The 21050-nt window shown below is 42.1% G+C and overlaps 1 protein-coding gene across 2 annotated transcripts; it reads right to left on the reverse strand.

Moving 5' to 3' along the window:
* Window positions 1-8429: 8429 nt before the first annotated feature.
* On the reverse strand, window positions 8430-19833 carry etv1 (ETS variant transcription factor 1). 2 transcript variants are annotated; one of them, XM_085918462.1, is made up of 12 exons: window positions 19688-19833; window positions 19442-19529; window positions 19200-19247; window positions 15132-15185; window positions 11770-11899; window positions 11536-11706; window positions 11198-11448; window positions 10529-10600; window positions 10394-10462; window positions 10155-10324; window positions 9653-9754; window positions 8430-9428 (listed from the first exon to the last, which is right to left on the reverse strand). In XM_085918462.1, exons 1-12 carry the CDS (start codon window positions 19730-19732, stop codon window positions 9207-9209), a joined length of 1422 nt encoding a protein of 473 aa, XP_085774588.1. In that variant the 5' UTR covers window positions 19733-19833; the 3' UTR covers window positions 8430-9206. The 2 variants fall into 2 exon arrangements, with proteins under 2 accessions (XP_085774588.1, XP_085774587.1); XM_085918461.1 differs by having other exon boundaries at window positions 10394-10600.
* Window positions 19834-21050: the final 1217 nt, after the last annotated feature.

A 21050-nucleotide genomic window follows, 5' to 3' on the forward strand; every position in this document is an offset into this window, starting at 1 on the left:
AGTGGCGACTTGGACCTTGTGCACCCGGAAGTAGAAAATAATGCTTGCCAGCCAAAAAATGAATACATTAAATAACTTATAATACAGATTTTTAAAATGTTTTACAAAAATTGTCAGTGGAATGATCAATTATTTAGAGTATTAATAAATGTCGTATTTATTGCGAGCCAGATGACGTCATAAAAAGAACCACATCTGACTCGCAAACTTTGACCTTGACTCCAATAGAAATTTCTAACCTTACTTTAAACCTATTAACCCTAATCCCCAACCCATAGGTTGAAAAGTGATTTTGGTCAAAGTGTCTTTTCACATTTCTTCAATGGCACGTTTGCGACATGCCGCCTGTTTCGTAGAACTATTTTCATGACTTATGGCGCAACATGAAAAGACGCTGTCGCTGCTTTTCTTCCTGCCAGCACATTGGAACGCTCGCCGTTCAAGGCACATTCATCAAAAAAAAAAAAAGGATGCTGTGGGTTGAGGGGCACGAGTGCAGTGCAGATGCTGCCACCCCCCCACCCCCAAGTAGAATTATGGCTTTTCATCAGCCGATACATTTCACTCGTGATTAATTGCAACGCTCGCCGCTGCACAAAAGCATCTTTGTAAAATTCCCCCCGAACAGAAATGCAAATGGATGGCGTCCTTGGCACCAAACATATGCTGCCACAATGCCAACAGGCCTGCTCACCCCCCCCCTAGACAACCCCAGCTGCGGGCTTGTAAGACTCGCTCGCTCTTGGCAAAAGGAGCTCTGTAAATGATCGCCAATTAATACCAAACAGCATCCAATTCTGACATTGCACCTGCGAGGACTGCTGAGAGCGTCCTCCGAGAAGCCCGATGACACTTTGCTCCCTCGCCTTCATTCCGGGACGTCCACATCGACGTCGGGAATAAATGATCGGGGAAAAAATATTGCAGTTTCACATTTTTTCAGTCATATCTATTTTGTTTTTAACCAACCTTCAGAATATTTGGTACAGTAGTCAAGATAAAAAAAAAATAATCATAATTGAGGGGGTGGTGGGTGTTTTTCAGGGGCGGAGCTAAAACTTTTTTGTGAGGTGGCCAGGGTGGAAAGCTGTGATAAAGCAAGATGATGCCTTCATGTCCATCATGTTTCCCGAGGTTTTCTGTCACCGTCGTCGACGTTCATCACAATGTCTGCGGCACAGCGGCATCCATCCATGTGATGAATTCCACCGCAAAGAAGCCAAAGCCTAACAATTGGAATCGGTTTCACGTTACTAATTGCTCATCAAGCGCCGCTCAAAAGTTGCTGCTCAAAACTTGTCGCTCGCTCTACGACTTATGATGGATAGGAAGCTTTAACGAGCCTTTTGCGAGCAATTAAGTCATCAGGGAGCCCCGTTGCGTCGCTCCGGAGCTTGACAAACGGCGGCCCGTCGGGAGCGTAATCAGCGCAAGGACACGCTCGCCGCTCGGATGGCGGGATCCCCCATCGTCGCTATTGTTGTTTTGACGGCGTAGATTGGAAACTTGCCGACTTGGCCGGCAACTTTTTTTTATTGGCGGTCTAAAGAAAAGAGCAGAAAGAAGCTCAAACAAAAGACTTTCTGTCGGGTCACTTCCTGGGACAGCTGGCAACAGAACAGGAAGTTGGACAAAAACAAGGGACACACTAGCTCGTAAAGTTCTCCAAATAAAATAAAAATTGTAACCCTGAGTTGTAATTTACTGTAAAAACGAAGAAAATAACAAAAGAATCCAAAAATGTACATTTCAAAATCAACATATAACGAAGGTCTGCTAGCTTAATGCTAACATCAAATGTAAAACTCCATAGACAAGTTCATAGAAATTAGCATTACTGTTGCGGTGATTGAACCGATTAGCATACACATACTGGAAGTAGAATTTCCTTTGTAAATATAGGTGAGCATGATCTAAAAAAAATATTGAGTTGTCAGATTAAATTTAAAAAATCAAATCAACAACACACAAATACACAACTTGTTGCAGCATGCTGTGTATTGGTGGCACAAACAAACAAAAAGTGTGTGTGTGAGTGAGTGTGTGTGTAGTGTTAATGAGTGAGTTTGGAGGTGCTGCAAGCTGCTTGCTCGTCTAATTGACACCTCAACACTTTCAAAAAAAAAAAAAATAGGAGGAAAAAAAAAACCCCCGGCTTTGAACAACAATTCAACAAGACAAAAGCAAGGCTCCACTTCTCAGCTCACCTGAGGCGTTGGCGCCGGTGAGCTGCACGTTCGCACCCCCGACACCTCCGTGCGTACGCACCCCCAAAAAGCATGTTGGGGACCCTCAGGGCGGCGTCACACCTTAAATAATTCTGCCAAACTCCGACCGCACGCTGCTCATATGGCCTGCTGTTTGGGGCTTCGCAGACTGCTGCACATTGCTAATCAAATATGTTGCTTATTAATAGCCAGACTTTGGAGAACGCTACCTGGAGAAATGCCGCAGGGACGGAGCGAGCGAGGAGGAAAGGGAGGGGGGAGGAGACGAGGGGGTGCGCTTGGAACGCTTTCCCAGGGAAAAGAGCTGAGGATGCACTTTTAGCACCACTAAACTGGCACACTTGCTATAGTCATACACACGCAGTGTGTGTGTGTGACGGGCATATTAGAAAAAAAGGTGACACGAAGAAGCACATGCTAACAACACATGCTTAACGACATGCTGACACGCTAACAAGACACTAACACGCTAGCACATGCTAACCGCCAGCGACACACTAACACACTTGTTTTGAACTTCCTGTCACGATATCAATAAGAATTGTTTGATTTTCACTGGTTGGTCATTGTGATTTCCTGCGGCCGCGCACAGATGAGCAGCGGCTAACAATTAAGGATGCCATGAGTCTGTTTTCTTACGCGGTTATCAACACAGGAAGAAGAGAAACTCAATGAAGTGCTCATCTCATCACCGTCATACTCGTTCCGCCCTTTAATCTTCATCACGGGGTCATTTGGACCAGCCAGAACACAGATGTCATTAGCACACGCACATACATTAGATTCTAAACAAAAAAAAAAAACACGTTGACATTGTATTTGAAGAGATTTGTTTCCTTTTCTCGTCGCGGTTTCTCACTCGAAAGTTTGAGAATCACGCCAGCAAAGAATAACAGTGAGGAACGGCACAGAAAAAGACAAACAGGAAGTCGCTGACAAAGCTAATAAGGTCATAAGCTAGCGTACGTGCGTGTAGGAGAAACATGTAAGTTGTCCATCAAGATGATTGCTAAGTGAGTTTATCAATTAACTTAAAGACGGATCAATTGGAGTGGAAATGGTTCAGGTCCACTAATCAGACTTCCTGCCATTGGCTGATGATAATGTTGCTGATGATTATTTTACATGATAAATACATTATCGATCCAGCTTCATACAATTGCACCTCGGCGTCCATCCGGATCAGTCCGTCTATTTTTATGAAAATAGTTCTTGTCAAATAAAACAAGTGTTATGGGGAAGAAAACGATAATACAATAATATAATGTTTGTGGTTTTGCATATAGTCTGTTGAAACTTATGAGTAACAGCGAAGCGCCAAAGCGAGCGGCAGCTCATGCTTCAGTGGCCTTTGGATCAATAGTCATCATGGGGCACGCTACCCCGCCCCGCCCCCTCAGGCTTCCCGCTACCTGCCCCGCTAGGACGCGCCTCTTAATTGCCTGCTCGGCCGCCGTTAATTGAGGGCTGCGGTGCGTCTGCCACGAGCGACTGTGACTTCATCGGGCCTCCTTTCAATTAAAGTTTTTTTTGTTTGTTTTCACTTCGGAGGTGTGAGGGTGACAGATAATACAAAAATGAATGACAAATTTAACTCCAAAAAATCAATTGTCAGTCATTTTTTTTTATTTGATGAGAAAAACTAATTTTCCAAGTTATATGACTATTTGAATTTTTTTTTTTTTCAAGTGACATTTTCTTTTATAAATCGGCTTGCTTTTGGCACGTCGGTGTTGTATAATATATTGCCCGTGGCTGCAACGCATCTTTTCGCGCGGGAACGGTCCTCGCTCGCTAGCATCGACGCAAGTGTATTATTAGCATACTGATTAATCAACTGCCTAATTAGGCACATTTCCTATAGGCTGATTATGCCACTTGGACCTCATGGCGAGAAGAAGTCATATAGAGTGACTTCATTATTGCCACTGTCAGAGATGATGTGTTTAACATATCATAAATGTATGATTTACATTTAGGAGGGGGGGGGGAAATAAAACTGCACACTCACTTTGACTTTAGTTAAGTGTAATTCCCAACTGTTAACTCTAACGTGTCCAATAAAAAAAAAAAGATAGGCTCAACCAATTCGGCTAGCTTAAAGCTAACATTGAATTTTTGAACGGTGGGCGATTTGAAATTAGCATGCTTGTTGCGTATGGGATGTTAACTGTCATTTACTAGAGGTCTGCCACCCAGCGCCCAGGCTTTTTTTTTTTTGCGAGCGTGTTCCAGTATGACGAGCTGTCGTCCTTGCGCAGGCCGAAGAAGCCAAAGCGCCCTGTTGCTCACGCCGCCTAATCCCGCCATTCACTTTGGCCGTTAGCCACGGATGGCGAGCCAAGTTGGTTAAAAGACACTTCCGCTCCGGACACCACCCATCTGTTTGAATTTTCATCCAAGACACGGGACAATGGAGAAGACAATCTAACATGTAATAGACTGTACATTTACAGGAGCTCTATTTTTGCAAGGCCAATTTTGATGGCTATGTTCATTGTGGCCGACAGAGGGCGCTACGTAGAGCTTTTTCCTAGCCTGTTACAGTCAAAGAAGGAGGCTCTTGTTTGGTTTGTTGTGACTGTTAAAAATATCTTGTTCTCTGGCCTATTTTGGGTTAAGCCACAACCAGCACCTCCTTGGTGTTTGTTGATACGCTCTCGTTCTGAAAAGTGACAGAGATGAGTTAGTTCGGGATAGATCTCAGCTGTTGTATCTATTATTTTGCTTTATATCCTAAAAAGACAATTAAAATCAAGCGACACCACCTTTGAATTGTTTATCGTAACAAGTGGAGGTGTATGGGAATATTATTGCATTATTTAGCACATTAGACATAAACTGAAAATGAATGTAACAAGTGAAAAGGAAAAAAAAAAAAAATGAATGTGGGCGCCTATTTCCAGAGCTCCTTTTAAGGCTATTTAAAGGGCCTTAGGTGTTATGAATGTGAGATGCTCTAAATTTACCCGGCTAATATCTGTCTTCATTTGCACCCACAGTCTACTCGCTATTAAATCACTTTTTTTCTTCTTCCTTTGTTGGCTTAAATTCATTTTTTTACTAAAATTTTGGCCTGGTGCCGCCATGTATCCATTTGAAAAAACATGTAACACCTGCCTTAAGTGTTTGTTCATTTTGGAGTTAAGGTGGAGCAGTCGGGCCTGCGTTAGTGGTGAGGGCTAATGGGCGGGGTCCCGGGTCCAAAGTCTCCGGACCCGATGACAGATGGTCGACCACATCGAGGTCTGTCGCCAGGCTGGTCAGTGGCACGCCAATCGAACGACATTGTGGAAGGTGAATAGACGGGTAGCGTGCCAGGACACAGAGGGTCGGAATATGGAGCTATGTCGTGGGTTTTATTTTATTTTTTTAGTTTTAGTGGTGCGTTTGGAGGGGGAAAAAAAAATCTCAAAATGGAAACTATTGGTTAAAAATGTTTAGATATATTCTGCACTATATCATGTGGGTTTAAAACAGAGCCCTGTAGAACACCATTGTTCACTTGGGTGAAAGTGACTGGATAGGTATCTTGCCAAGACAAACAAAAAATAAAAAATCATCACCTTAAAATCTAACATTTTAGCACTCTGAAAAGTGATTCTAACCATATTATTTTAGCGTAAGTGATGAAGGGTTGTCGTGGTAAATGACAGAAAATATTCCTTTACAAACTCGAAATATAATGAAAGTCTTTTTTTATATTGATGAAAAACGTTGATGAAAACAACATGACTCATTTTTCTACAAAGAAATCAAACTGGGAGGCAATATTTTCCTCCACGTGTGACATTTATTTGTGATTCCCTCCAACACTTTTCTATGAATTGACTCAAACTGGGGGGCGGGGGGGAAATTATCTTTAAAATACGTATATGTCCAGCAAATATGCCATCATTACCAGCGTGGCGGTTGGAAGTCGTTCTCATTCCAGTGACTTTATTAGCATATTAGCTTCGATGAAGCGCCTGATGAAACCTCAATGCAACCTTTTTCCTCACTGCACAAAAATGAACCTACACAAAACAGGTAGCAGAAATAACATACTTCATGATGCATTCAAGGAAATTGGAAATTCTGAAGATTTACACCTCTATGGTCAATATCGGGGCTGGACTTGGGTCAACATAGTCACTCATCAATGCATTTTCTATGTATGTATGTATGGACAGTAAATAACATTTGAACATTTCAAGTAAAGCTTTTTTTTCTTTTAGTTATTTTTAGTCCATCTTAAAATAAGCGTTCTTCACAAAACAAGAGAATAAAAGCTTTTATAGCAGCTATAATGGAGGTCCCCCCCCCCCCCACTCTCGATTTGTAGGACTTTGCTCATTCCTTCCTGTGTTGTTGCACTAAATTAGTGTTGAATGATTGATGCTGTGTGATGGGCCCCAGCAACACATATAACAACACACACACACACACACACACACACACACACACACACACACACACACACACACACACACACACACACACACACACACACACACACACACTCGCTGGAGCTTTATGCTGTGTCAACAAACACTCACTATCACTATCACCAGCCAACTTGTCATCTCCACATGTGCTTCTGTGTCCAATGGGGCCACCGATCGGAGGCCTCGGCGGAGCCATTTAAAGCGAGCAAACAGAGAACGCCAAGACGACCCTGCGTCAAGAGCGTGAGCAAACACGACCGGGCGAGAGCCGTCGGGCGTCGACGGGGGCAGAGGGCCAGCGTCTAGGCTAATGGCTTTGTGATGACTCAAGACCCGGCAGCCATCTGTTTGCCCCCCCCACACACACATGCCGGGGGCAAGGGGGGGAGGCGGGGGCGGCGGCCACCAAATATTAGCAGCGCAGGATGTCCGCCATATGTCGGCGTAAATGGCAAACACGTCGCTCGCCAGATAGCTGGATTTGTTACATGCTCAGAAACACCACAATATACCACACATTGAGTGTGTGTGTGTGTGTATACACAAAAAAAAGGCCGTAAAACTTTCAGGCAGCCAATAGGCATTTATTGATTGGACCCAAAAAATCAAAACGGCAAAGAAACCAAACATTTTGGGGACCTAATGAGCACTTGCATGTATTCATGTGATATGATGTTGGCCAGGGAGCCAATCAGCTGTTACAAGTTAAAGCCACTTCCAGTACGCTGCACACAATCAATAAGTTAAAAAAAAAACAGCAGCTCTGACAAATTAAGGCAAGTCTTGGTTTTTCATTACTTACACATCCGCTTTCATTTTTCCATTGGCGGAAAGCAATTAAACGGTGCTTCCTTCAATTAGTCATTGATTTTTAGCCATAGTGACACTTTACACAAGGCAATAATAACTTGAAAAGAGTGTGCGTGTTTTGTTTTCTATTACTGCCAATGTTGTAAAAAAAAAAAAAACCAAACACCATCCTCCAACACGTGAGTTGGAGAAGAAAAAAAAGTGCAGTCTTAAATTAGCCATTGATTTTTTCCTCAGGTGTCACTTTAGTTAAACACTTTGTGTGCCACAGCTGGAAATTGACAAGAGACTAGAATCTATTTGTCTACACGAAAATGAGCGCACACACACCCACACGCATGGATGCACACGCACGCACACACACACACACACACACACACACACACACACACACACACACACACACACACACACACACACACACACACACACACACACACACGTATCAGGATGTATATCACTCAGTGGAAAAAAAAAAAAAAAACATGGTTGTAATAATACGTAACTCTACTCAATATTTCATTTTTTATTTTGTCCATTATTGTCTCCCCTTATTTAACCAAGTCATATTTTACATATACATTTTATTTCTAAAAACATATTCCATGAAACCTAAGTCAGTACTATTGAAACCACCTGACAATCTTTTTTTTTTTAAATTCCATTCATGACATTAAAAATTGACCAAAAAAAGTCATAATATCAGAAAACAATCCCAAATGTGACACATTTAAATAATGTATGAGGTTAATCTTTTTTTTAAATTTATTTTACAGCTGGAAGTAAATAAATAAATAGCCAAGTTGGCCTGACAAAATAAAAAAAAATTAATAGTAATATGTGATTCATCTGTTGGGGTATTCGTATTTTTTGGGGGGACGTAAACAAGCATTTGTTTAAATTAAAATTCACTATTGTTTGATGGTCGGTTTCACAAAATGACACTCCAAAAAAGGATGCATTGAACAGTACGTTTATTATTGTGGTTGACAGATATTTAGAATAAGATACACGAGAGGGTCAAAACATTGGAAAGAGTAGGATGTATGTTCTGGAGTGGGAGGGGTAGGGGGGGGGGGTTCCTAATCAAGTGTCCGGTCATTTCGTTGACATCCATGAGTTCATCACTTCAGAGAGTGTTTTTGTTGTTTTTTTTCTCCTGAACGTCTTTGATCCATTTGACGTCTCCAAAAAGTCACATTGGCGCTCATGTTCTCTTGAAATGAGCACACAAGAAGGATGTAGCTTTGCTAAAATTCCCCAAAATACAGAACCAGAAGTTTATCCTGGTCACGGGGAGTCGAGTCTCTTTGAGGTGAGGCATGCTGGAAAGTAGTCATCTTAATTTTCTTTAAAAAAAAACAAACAAAAAAAAACACTTAAGCTATAAGTACGCCAAAGAGCCGTCAGGGTCCATAAAGTGCACGTCAACAAAATCATGTTGATGATAAGAATTATAACAAAGATCATAATTACTGAGCCCTTGCGCCCTATTTTTTTTTGATGAAGGATCCTCAAAATCATTTTTTTTAAACTTTGACATCATGCTTCGCGTACATGACGGCATTTGGTGATTTAAGAAAAAACAAAAAATTCTTTCAAATGAATTTTCTTCCAATTCAGCCATTGTCATTGAGCAGCATGAAATTTGGTAGGCGTGTCAATTCGACGATTCTTGAGGACGGCCGGAAAATGTCAAACAAGTTTGAAGGTAGAATGTTTTTCTCTTTGTCCCTGCGGTCTAGTAGACGTAGGCCTCGCTGTACGGGTGCGGCTGGCAGTAGGGCGTCTCCTGGGAGTAGGGGGCGCTCTCGTCAAAGTGCGACAGGGGCACGGTGTCCTCCTCGTTGACGTGACGCTCCACGTCGCTCTTCAGGACCGGACGCTGGTTGTCGGGAAAGGCCATGGAGAACAAGGCCTCCGGATCGCACACAAATTTGTACACGTATCTCTCGCCCGCCACCTGACGTGGATGGATGTGGATAGGACGGTGGGAAACGGTCGGGATGGATGGATGGATGGATGGATGGTGGAAGTAACGGGAGCGATATTAAAAAACACAATCAAGCTCCTTTTGTTTTCTTGTGTTAAAAGAATGAATTGTCTGTCTACATGTGTTGCTGCACCGCACATAGCCAGAGTTGTCTCACTCCTATTCTCATACATTTTTTTTAAAAATGGACTCACTTTCTGCATGATTCCCTTCTCGTAGTAGTAGCGCAGCGATCGACTCAACTTGTCGTAGTTCATGGCCGGCCGGTTCTTCTGGATGCCCCATCGGCGTGCCACCTGCGTCACAACACGCGCTACGTACTTAGCGACGACAATAGCTGACGCTCGGCAGCTGTGACAAAGCTAAGAGTCCGCGTGGCGCTAATGACGCTGATTAGGGCGTACTGTAAGTGTGTTCATTACGCCGCTCCGAGGAGGAAAGCAGATGTTGCCGCACCTGTCTGGCGTAGCGCCCACCTGCCCGCCCGCCAATCACCCGGCTTCCCTAACACAGCCATTTTTCTAGATTGCTGTCATAAATAAACTCCAGGAAACACCCAAATTGTCTTTCTACCTTGTTTCTCTCATAAATGGGGAAGAAATTGCAGCGTAATAACACGAAATGAACATTTGGTGGTAGTCGTTCAAGCTTTTGACAATTGAAGAACGCCGCTGTTATAAATTTAGTTCTCCTCACCTCCTCAGGTTCGATGAGTTTGAACTCCATGCCGCGGCCCGTCCAGGCGATGAAGTGCGAGTTGGACGGGTCGTCGAGCAACGCCACCAAGAACTGCCACAGCTGAAGAGACCCTCGCCGTTGGTAGGATGGACCCTCGCGGTAGAGTCCGGCCTCCTGCTTGATCTCGCCTGAAAGGAGGAAGCACGTTCGCGGGTTAAGTTTCACATCAAGCGTGGTCTCGGGAGTAGAGTACCCACCTTCCGTTTTTTCGGGCACCACGCAGGTGTCGTCGTAAAAGTGCCTGGCAACTTTGTCAAACATGCAACCTGGACAATGAGAAGGAGCGTGGGAAATGTTGTTGTTGCGATGGCTCCAAAGGTCATAGCTGGTACCTTCAGTTCGGTTGCCGTGTGCCAGGTAGCCATCTTGGCGCAGGTAAACCGAATGGCAACTGGGCACTTCCGCTGAAAATCAGGCAAGACAAGATTTAAAAAAAAACTAACAGGCTGATCGTTAGCAATTACGTTAGCATTCTATGGTGTCGTGAGCTAATAGCTTGATTGTGTGACGCAAGACAAATGAACCGTTCAATCTTTATCAGACTTCATCAGGCTAATGGGCGCGTGGCGGAAATGTGGTTAATTACGTTAGCCGTCGACCGCACCCCTCCATACCATCCTGTCCTTCTGTCAACATGTCAAAATCAAACACCTCCATCATTTGGGATTGTGGATGATTCGTTTAATAGGAGTGCCATTGAAGTAAATGAACTTTCTAGTTATATTAGTAAATGGACATTATATACGTGTAATCAAAGCGCTCCAGAATTTGAGCGTAGGCTTGAGAACGTTGACCGGCCGTAACCTCCGCCCACTCACTTATTAGCACGCCACAGGAAATGGCTTCCAACACAGAGCCCAAATCCGCCAGAGCCCCTTTTTGTTTAATAACGGCCAAATGTAATCAACTCCACTACACTTCCTTAACCGGGCTCACGGTGGTCAAGTCTGTATTCTTTAAGCTAGCAGTTCTATTTTCACCCGCAGGCTAGCGTTGTTCACCTGAGTCGTAGTTGAAGTCACGGGGCTCCTGCTTGATCATCATGGCGGCGGGGTACATGTGGGGCAGCGGCGCTCCCATCATGGCGGGATGGGGTTCAAACAGCGGGTCGGGGTACTCTTGCTTAAAGCCTTGAGGAGGGAAGGGAATGCTGGGCTCAGACATTTGACGTTGGTACAGGGGCCGCACGTCCCGGGACATGGTCGGCGGGGAGGGGAAGGAGTGGCACGGCTCGGAGAGCTGACGGCGGAATCTGATGAATCAAAAGGTTTTTTGTTTTTTTTTGAAAATAGCATCTTTGCTAGCCCTCAAAGCTATGCTAGCATATTGCGTTTTGCACCTGTGGTCCATGGCGTAGGCGGCATCGGGTAGGGAGGGCGGAGCGTGGGCGTAGGTGCGCTCGGGTTTGGGCGTCGGTGCGCCATGATGGAGTGGGGACACGGGGGTGCTACAGGGGGGCGTCACTGGGCTGGAGGGTTTCATGCCTGCGCGCTGCTTCTGCTCGTAGGCACTGCGGCACACATATGAGATTCTTGATTTGTTGTTTTTGTGCAATGGTTGAGGAAGCATCTACCTGACGTTGTACAGGCACTTCTCTCCATACTGGAGCTTGAAGGGCCGCTCTTGGCTGCAGGTGGAGCTCAGCTCGGAACACGGACTGTGCAGCTCCCTCTTGATCTTCAGCTGCAGTCCGTGAAACGCCACTAAGAGAAAAACAGAACCTTATGAGAATTGCCAGAAATTGCCAGAACTTCATAAGTGGACCTTGATCTTGATTGTGTTTGTCTCACTAATGAAAAGCAGTGCTTGTAAGAGTGCACACATGCTTGTCTAATCTCATTTCCAATCTACCTTCAAGAACAGGCAGACCAACACGTTTCTACGAGACATCATGGAAGATTCTTAGGGATGGCCTTTGGGGATTTTGGGAGGAGTTTCTCACATCTTGACTGACAGATGCTGGATAAGTACAAGTGGATCTGCTCAAGTCACGTGACTGGAGAACGGGTTGGGGGGGCGTGACAAAGCACGCTGGGGGAATGCCCTTTCTAGGTCATCGATCTGAGGTCAAAAAGACACTTCCTGTGGGGAGACCTTTGACGATGCTATTGTGGAAAAAACATTGTTAGCAGAGAGAGCTGGTGCCATTTTTTGTTTTTAATGTTGCTCCCTTTTAAGTGTTAAATTGAATTGTTTGACAGTTTACAATTACAATAACATCTATGCTAATTTCCATTAGCCTCTCCATTACCGGGTAGCTTAAAACTCCTTTGTGAGATGAAAAGATTTGGTTGAATTATTTTTATTTTTTTTGTGTAAGGTAAGTTAAGATAATTGTACACACTCAACTATGTTTGAGTAGAGCCAATAAAAATATTTAATTGAACAGTGGGAGCGTCACAACGACATCCAAGAGTCACCCGTGGAAATGTCACAATGGATTTTTGACGGCGGGATGCCAAGGTACGCTAATCGATAGCGAGCGCAACGCCAGACGCTTCCTTTTCTTATATAGAATGTCACAGCCATCATGGCGTGATTACTCTCATTATCTGCACATTTATTAAGACGTAAGACGCCGCTGAAAAAAAACAACATCATTTTCAGCCAAAATCAAATGAACAAAACTATTGAAAGCACAATGTCAGACATCCATTCATAAATATTTTTTAAAAAAAATCCTGGCTAATTAATGAGTCCTTGGCTGTGACATGTTGGACATTCTCAGGTACAAATGGTGTGTTTTTGCCGCCCATATTTGGCAGATCCTCTCCTGGTTCGTTCATTTCACAAAAAAATAGGGGGAAAAAAAGGTTTTTTGGCAAAGGGTGAAAACATCTTCTATTCCATTTTCACCTACTGTAGGTGCTGGCCTTCGTTGTTAAATGGCGGTGAGGCGGCGGAGACGGAACGTGTGGCCCCATTTTACACCTCCGCCGTTCCCCGCTAAGTTATGCTAATGGTAAGCATCTGTGGAGCTCAGACAAAGAAGAAGCTTCTTCCTTCTCCACGCTTCCACCATGCTGATTCCACGCCGACGTGACATTGAAGACGACCGCCAAGTCAAAGTTCAAGATGTTGCGATGGGTAAAAAAAAAAAAAAAAAGATAAGTCACTGTTGATTTATTAAGCTAATCGTATTCTTTCGGCTACATTCTGAACGCCTGTTGTATCACTTTTTTTTTTCAGCCCGCAATCACACTTTAGGCTACCATGCATTTTAAGCAGGTCTTTTTGTGTTCATTTGGTCTTTTTACACAATTTTAAACAGGTGAGAATTTGGAGTTGCGCTACTTCAGTGTAGCGCCACAACGCTAAATGTGCGTCGAGGCTAAAACAAAAACAAAGTCTCTCAGATCAAATGGAATGCAAGTTCACTTCACTTCCAATTCTAAACTCGGACTCCAAATAAGCCTTTCTTTCGTAAATATATCATTCAAAATGGTTTCTTTTATAGAGACACTGTGCACATTGTACACTTGTATATTTTCAAACTGTGGTTTTGGGAAGTATTTACAGTAGCGGGGTGGGTGTCTTTGCGGTACAGACCCAAAAAAAAATTAAAACCGCACTAAAATAATAGAAGCTAGCATAGTTTATTTTGGGAGTATTTTGGTGTATGTTGACATCCCATCAAGTGCTATCCATCATTTTTATCTACACGGGCCTGCGTGATGATGGTGGTGGTGGTATAGGAACCCATATGGGAGAAATGGCGTCTGGGATGCCCAACCACGGGGCCATCTGTCAGAAGCCTGCCAGTGTGCCAACTCGGCCGTTCAGATGGTCAGCAGCACTCCTGAAGGACAACCGGACCGTCACCCTGACCTCTTAGGCGGGATTTACAAATCAAAGTATTTACCATTAAGTGCCCGGTATAGAGGTCGGCAGTTCCAGCCTTATTTTCGTCTGATGATAAAAAAATGGCAGCAGCCAAAATCTCGATTGAAATGAAGCCTGATGGCTTTTATTTGAGCTTTCTTGGTCAATCAATCAATCAAACGGAAGTAAGGAGTCAAGATCAGAGGGAGCCCGTTAAACGTGAGGGTCACAAATGCTAAAAGTAGTTTCAAAACAGCTTGTCTGAAGGGTTTGTTTTTTTAAAGTGTAATCAGCTTGAACTTCTTGATGTGTCATTTCAAGTAAGAGGGAAAAATATCAAAAGGAAAAAAAAAAAAAAAAAAAAAGGAAGACCACCTAGTGTTTTTTGGGGCCTGGAATGCCAACAGGAACCTGCTTCGATTCCATCTGAGTTAAACGTTTTTAGGAGGTTTTCATGACCATGACAAAGGGATTTTTATTAAAAAAAAATTTCAGGCATGGGTCCTTTAGACTTTAATTCACCCAATGTTGCAAAACAAGGTGTAACTGGTGTTTCTTTTTTTTTTTTCACCAACAAACACGCACCGGATTTTGTCCAAAATGGCTGCTTTAAACCAAAATGGGTTAAAGCCCATTGAGGAGAAATGGGGGTGTTTGGTGTCTTTTCCCTTTGGCGTCCTGTCCCAAAGACATGTGGTCCCCACTGGTGGTGGTCCCCCCCCCCCTCCACTGCCAAGTCACATGGCAAACCAACCAGGTGAGACTAACATCACCTTCAATTTCAATCCCGAGTATTCTTAGAAACATTGCGAGCAGACGCGCTTTTGCGGCGTACGACGATAGCGAGGGGCCAAAAAGAAGAAAAATCCCGATTTAGAGGAAAGTGTACACAAAAAGCACTTTGAGGGAAAAAAAAAAAAAAGGTCGAGGGGCCTCTCGTGAGATGAGAACATTTCTATTCTGGATTAAAAAAAAACAACAACCAAACACCTTCCTTTCCTTTTACTGCCTCCCCCCCAAAATCAGGTGACACTCAGCCTGGCCCTCCCAATGTTAAAAATATCCTCTAAAAACAATATTCATCCCTATGCAAATAAGTGTGGTGGCACTCACAGTTTTCAGTCTGGAAGTCTGGGACGAACTGCTCGTCATTGTCGGGAACTTGAGCTGCAAGCACAAAGAAGACAAGACAAGACACCTTGAGATGTTTGTGATGTTGATCCCAAGTCCAACACCGCCCCCCCCCCTCTCCCTCCTTCAAGGACCCCCGAGTGAACATCAAGATGGAGCTGCTGCTTCTTCTTCCTACTCTTTGTCTTTCTTCTTGTAAGCCACCAAGCCGCTTCAACGTGGAAGCTGGTGGCCGCTTAAAATGGCTTCTTCACAAAGATTGATCAAGATTTTGGTTGGAATGGAAGAAAGTAAGCAATTATAGTTGTGAAAAAGAATACATCTTTAAAGTATCTAATAATAAGTGTGCTATTTGCTACAGTTGCCATGGATATAATAATTTTGTTGACACCGATTATCTATGAATTATTAGCAAAATAATTACTTCAATAGAAATTATCAAAATAATTACTGAAATAGAAAATTGTCTCCAAAATCTCCCCAAAAAAAAAAAAAAGTTTGTAGATTTGTAATTTAGTTTGTAGAAACACACATTTAAGATATATATTTTCTTAATTTTTCAAAATATTTAAAAAATGGATTTGGTTTTGGTTATTTAAAGTCTGACATTTGACCAACAAATTCGGCCTTTCAAAACAATAATTCACCATTTTCAAATATTATGTAAATTCAAGCATTTTCATTCTGGTAATTCTATTGTATGTCACCACAAGAAATAAATCTTTTTAATTTTGTATTGTTTGGATGATGAGAGCAAGTATCTGTCTGCACAATGTTGCTAATTAATACGCTTTTGAATGCGTAGGTGACTCTATTCACCGCTTGCTGGCATGCCATCACGTAGTCTCCCATTGTTAGCGTCTTCTAATTGGCTCCATCCCCTGCTGAATGTTACCTGCTACCTGCGCACCTGCCCGCTTGGCTCTCCCAAAAAAATGACCTACCTCCCCCCTAAAAACAAAAAAAATTCCAATTCCCCAACCCGGACAATGCGCCAATCAAGCTTCAACGCGGCTATTATCGCCTCTATTTATACACATTAGCTCCAATTAGCATAACACGTTTCGACATGTCTGCTTTTCATTCTTTTTTTCCTTATTCTCACTCTGGATGAGATAACGATGACACAATTTAATTGTTCTTCATCCATTTCTTTTATTTTTTAAATATTGTGGCTCTGATCTTTTTCTTTCTGAATTACTTCCTGTACTTTGTACTCGTTGACATATTTAAGTTATGATTATTATTTATTTTTTTTACACGATGAATAAAGAGGATTTGGAAAAGCAGAGGGAGTCGAAATAAAAGAGAAAAGAAAGCACTTTGTATTTCTTGTTTGGCATCATGTGCACACGGTGAAAAAGCTTCCAAGCAGCCACACACACACATTTCTGCCACCTATTTTTTAAATATGATGCTATTACAAACTCAAAGCATTATTTTTTTTGAAAGGGAGTACAAATTTTTGCTTTTACCAGACGGCTTCCAACGTTGACATTAAGAAGCAAAGAGTACCAATTTCAAACATAATGGCCAGTTAAAAGACTGACGTCTTATCAAATTTACAACTCAAGTCAAAAAAGTGTTTTGTAATTACAAAGTGAGAAGGAAGAAAAGATTTTTTGGTCGGACTGAGCTTGCTGTGTTGCTACACAGACGCGCATGGCAACAAATGGGAAACATTTGAAAGCACAGTAGGCTTGAAAATTGGACATTTTGGAAAATGTTGCATCTGGGCGAAGAAACGGACACGGGAAGGAAGAAAAATCGAAAGTGAATCTCAAATGAGGTAGTTGCCGAAAAAAAAAAATTTTCCACCATCTATAAAATGCCATTCATTGTTGAAACGAGTTAAAGATTTGTCCGAAGGTTTACATGACACCTGCCAAAGTTCCCTCAAGTGGGAAATTCAGCCCGGTTCCTGGAGTCCTTCCTTCCAATTACCTCTCCTAATAAATCTTGGCTTTTAACAGGACAGGAAGTTAAGAGCCGCCGTCGTCGTCGGAAGTGTCATCCTGAGCCGGGATCAAATATTCATTCCATATTCAACATTTTTACCCGCTGTCAAATCAATTTCTTTTTAATACAAAGAAGAAGGAAGGAGTATTTTGAAGTTGCTTGAAAGGAGAATGATGGCTGTAGATGACACTTTTGGAAATACACACGCTCATCTAGGAAAAGGGAAAATTTGTGAATCTTATCATCTCAGCGTGAAATATTGTGCTGTCATTTGGAGACAAACTGTTTTGTCGGTTTAACATTCATTTGATAAAAATATGCAAAATATTATTTTTGTTTCCCGAAAACACAGACTTCATTTTAAAATTCCAAAATCATATTGCTGATTTTGTTGGGTGACAACAAAAAGCTGCATTTCATATTTTGAAATTCACTTTCATTTTTCATGGAACTGCTTATTTTGGAAAACGTGTGAGCTTTAGTCACTATTCACTACAATTCAGGAACACTAGAAAAAAGTCGTACATTTCTTTTGAAATTATTCTCAGTATTATGCATTGAAAATTTCTGTTTAAATTTAAAAAAATTACCTTATTTCAGTTTAATTAAAAAAAATATATATACAAGATTGCAGCCTTTTGTAGGAACTAACTAAGAAATAAGCACCATTTTTTTTTAGGATTTACGTGTCTTCAAAACTGTACTTTGAAATGTTGAATTCCCGTATTTATTTTTGAATTAAAAACAAAATGAATGGGCAAGTTTTTCTAGATAAAAAAAACATTGATCAAAACCTTTAGCATCATCAAATGTCCACAGGATCTTTGATTTACATGCAAAAACTTTCATTAATGTGCTTATTTACTTTTAATTATTGTTCAAATTCTATTATAAATGCATACTTTTAAAATTGAATACCGAGACGACCATTTGAGGTAAGAACTCCGAAAAATATGTCAAATATTTCATTTTTGTCAATTGTAAATCCCCACAAATCTGCTCGGTCCTTTCTGAACTTCCAAACGACTGCATCAACATTTGAGCTTCAACCAGTTAAAAAGCCATTTCACCATTCAACAAAATAAAAACACAAAACACTTAATCACAAAAAAAAAAAAAAAAAGCAAAGTTGCACACATCTTGTCGAGAGTTGCACTAACCAAAAGTTGTGTGCTGCAGACACGGTGGAAAGAGGACGCTGGCGCTTAAATCCTGAAGCATCCCGTCTCACTTAGAGCACAGTGAGCCAGTCTTGCCATGGAAGGAAAAACATCTCAACAAAAAAAAAAAGTCTACAAAAGAAAACTTTGAAAAAAGCCAAACCAAAAAAAAAGTCTCTTTTTCTGTTGAGCGCGTCAGGAAAAAGTGGTTAGATCCATTCTTGTCTTTTTGTGCAGGCGAGGAGGAGCAGGAGGAGGAATTGAAGCAGACAAGGTGATGATGCAGCTGGAGATGATGGAGAAGAGAAAGAGAGAGAAAGAGAGCAAGAGCGAGAGAGAGAGCAAAGGGAGGCGGTGCAGCAGCTCCCGCCAAAAAAGCCCGGCAGACACTGAGCGTCGCACAGCTAATTTATGATGACACTCCCACAGCTAGAACCTCCTTGCTCTAGCACGAGACCCCACCACTCCACCCCCAACCCAAACCGAGACAACCCCCCCCCACCACAATGTCTGCAGGTGCTTCTTTCTAATTGGATTTTGATAAAAATCGTCTTTTCAATATTCAGATTTGAAAAAAAAGAGCTACATTTTAAAATACATGTTAATCATGAGTGTTAATGAAGCTACTTTTTTTCATTTTTTCTTCAACAATAAGTGAGCAGATCCATGAGATTTGAAAGATTTCTGAATTTTCAAAGATTTTGGCTACTTTCTTATATATGGCTGTATTTTCAAAACAAAAAATTAGAGCAATAATTACAAGTCAATTTTTGATTTGTTGAAATTTTTATATGAATTTTTAATTTGGCCTCAAGCTCATGTTTAAAAAAAAAAAAACTGGGGACCTTGCTAATATTAACATATTTTAACTAAATGTTTTTTTGTTTTAAAAAAAACTTTTTTAAGTTTAATTTTAGTCAAGACAGCTCACCTTCTGCCAGCCAGATCTCCTGCAATCGATTCAGGTCCTGGAAAAGTTCTGCAGATGGGTACCAAAAAAAAAAACAGAGGCCCAATTTCAAGACAGGTCCACTCCAGTCACTACATTACATGTTGCGTGTTGGATGTGTGCCTTTAAGGGGCGTGGCCTCATCACAAAAAAGTGCTGTAATGCAGCCGCACAAAAAAAAACAATTGGATTGTGGCTAAAATGTTTAGCGGCCGTGAAATTACCTTCAGTGTCTACCGACAGGTTGGACTTAATCAACTTTCTCTTGACGTTTGATGACCTCTGACAAATTCTCCTCTTTTTCACCGTCTTCTGCAAACACACACACACATACAAATCAATTGTGTAATTGAATGAATGACTGAGTGAGCCTTAACAAGCTTAAACGTAAACACTCTTTTTTGTGTGTGACACATTTAGACAGGAAAAAAAATCTAATTTGGAGAATTTTTGCATGTGTGCGGACTTACTTTGGCGAAAATGTGAGGGACCTGCTGGTCGTGGGATCCTTCCATCGTGCTTCTGCCAGGATTTTGTCAGCTGTAAGGAAATAATAAACAAAATGGTGAGAAGTTCTAATACTTGTTTTCAATTTTAAAACGGATCAACTTTTAACTGTAGCCTTTTTAACTTGGGTTGATAACTGGAGTTGGATATTCCGCAATAGTTTCAGCAAAGTCCGCATGATGCTGTGGGGGGGGGGGGGGGGGGAAGTCACTGCAAATGACTAACACAGCCTCTGATTGGTTGCTTTTCCACATCAAATTAGAAGTATAAGATGGAGCCTGAGATTTTTATTTCTTTGTCATCCAACTATCGGATTGATTCAGGCAATTTAAACAAATTCGACAAAAGGTTCAAATCGCCCTTTTATGAATTCATTTTTACGAGTCTTATTCTAACTGCACTTCAGCAAAAGTACTCTGGAAAAACAAGATTGTACTTACAGTTTTCTCCGGAGGTGCAAAGCAGCTTGAGGGTGCGTGCACGCCGGGCTCGCTCGGAGCGCACTGCTGCTGCTCGCTTGGCCGCCTGGCGTCGCCTCAGCGCGGCCTCCCGCGAGGGAGTAAGCCCCCTCCCCCCCCACCCACCCACCCAACCAACCGCAACTCCTCCTCCTCAACATTCTCCACTGTCGGCTGACTTGCACAATGACAGTCAAGTGTTTTACGTTTTGAAGAAAGTTATCACCGGTAACACAAAACGCACACAGCTAACAAATTTGTCTCCATGGTAACAATGTTTTGATGACATTGTGGTAGTTAATAGTGCTTTTCCTCACTCTGGGAATCAAAACATACTCAAATGTTTTGTTTCTTGTGATCATCAGGCAGTTTTTGTTTGCTTTGGTAAAAAGGCCGCTGACTTGAGTTGAAGTTTACAAGCGATTGAAGGCCGGATCTTATCTTTACGTTTAACACTCCACCTGAAAGGCGGACGCATCGGAAGCGCTGCGATGCTGCCATCTTGGATCCAGGTGCGTTAGCGGAGGCGGCTGATGGAGATGCGACATGAGGGCTCACCGCACTCGCTGAAACGCCACCTGACACCGCCAGACTGACGCCTCGGACAACTTGGAGGGCGGGGAAAAAAAAGTACGGCACGTTTACTGCACAATGAACCAATCCCAGAAATCATGTCAATTGTTTTTTTGTCTTTTTTTTAATTTGACAATTCAATCACAGTATTATCTTAGTTGACATCAACAGGCATTTTGTTCCCCTCTAGGAGGAAATAACACGTGGCAGTAGTTTCCAAAGTGAAGAAAGATAAAGAATATGTTCAAAAATACCAACTAAAGACTCGTTTCACACATTGAAAGAGTGTTAAAAT

This window comes from Syngnathus leptorhynchus, chromosome 8 (assembly GCF_054491065.1).
Source record: "Syngnathus leptorhynchus isolate UIUO chromosome 8, UIUO_Slep, whole genome shotgun sequence".
NCBI classification, from domain to species: domain Eukaryota; kingdom Metazoa; phylum Chordata; class Actinopteri; order Syngnathiformes; family Syngnathidae; genus Syngnathus; species Syngnathus leptorhynchus.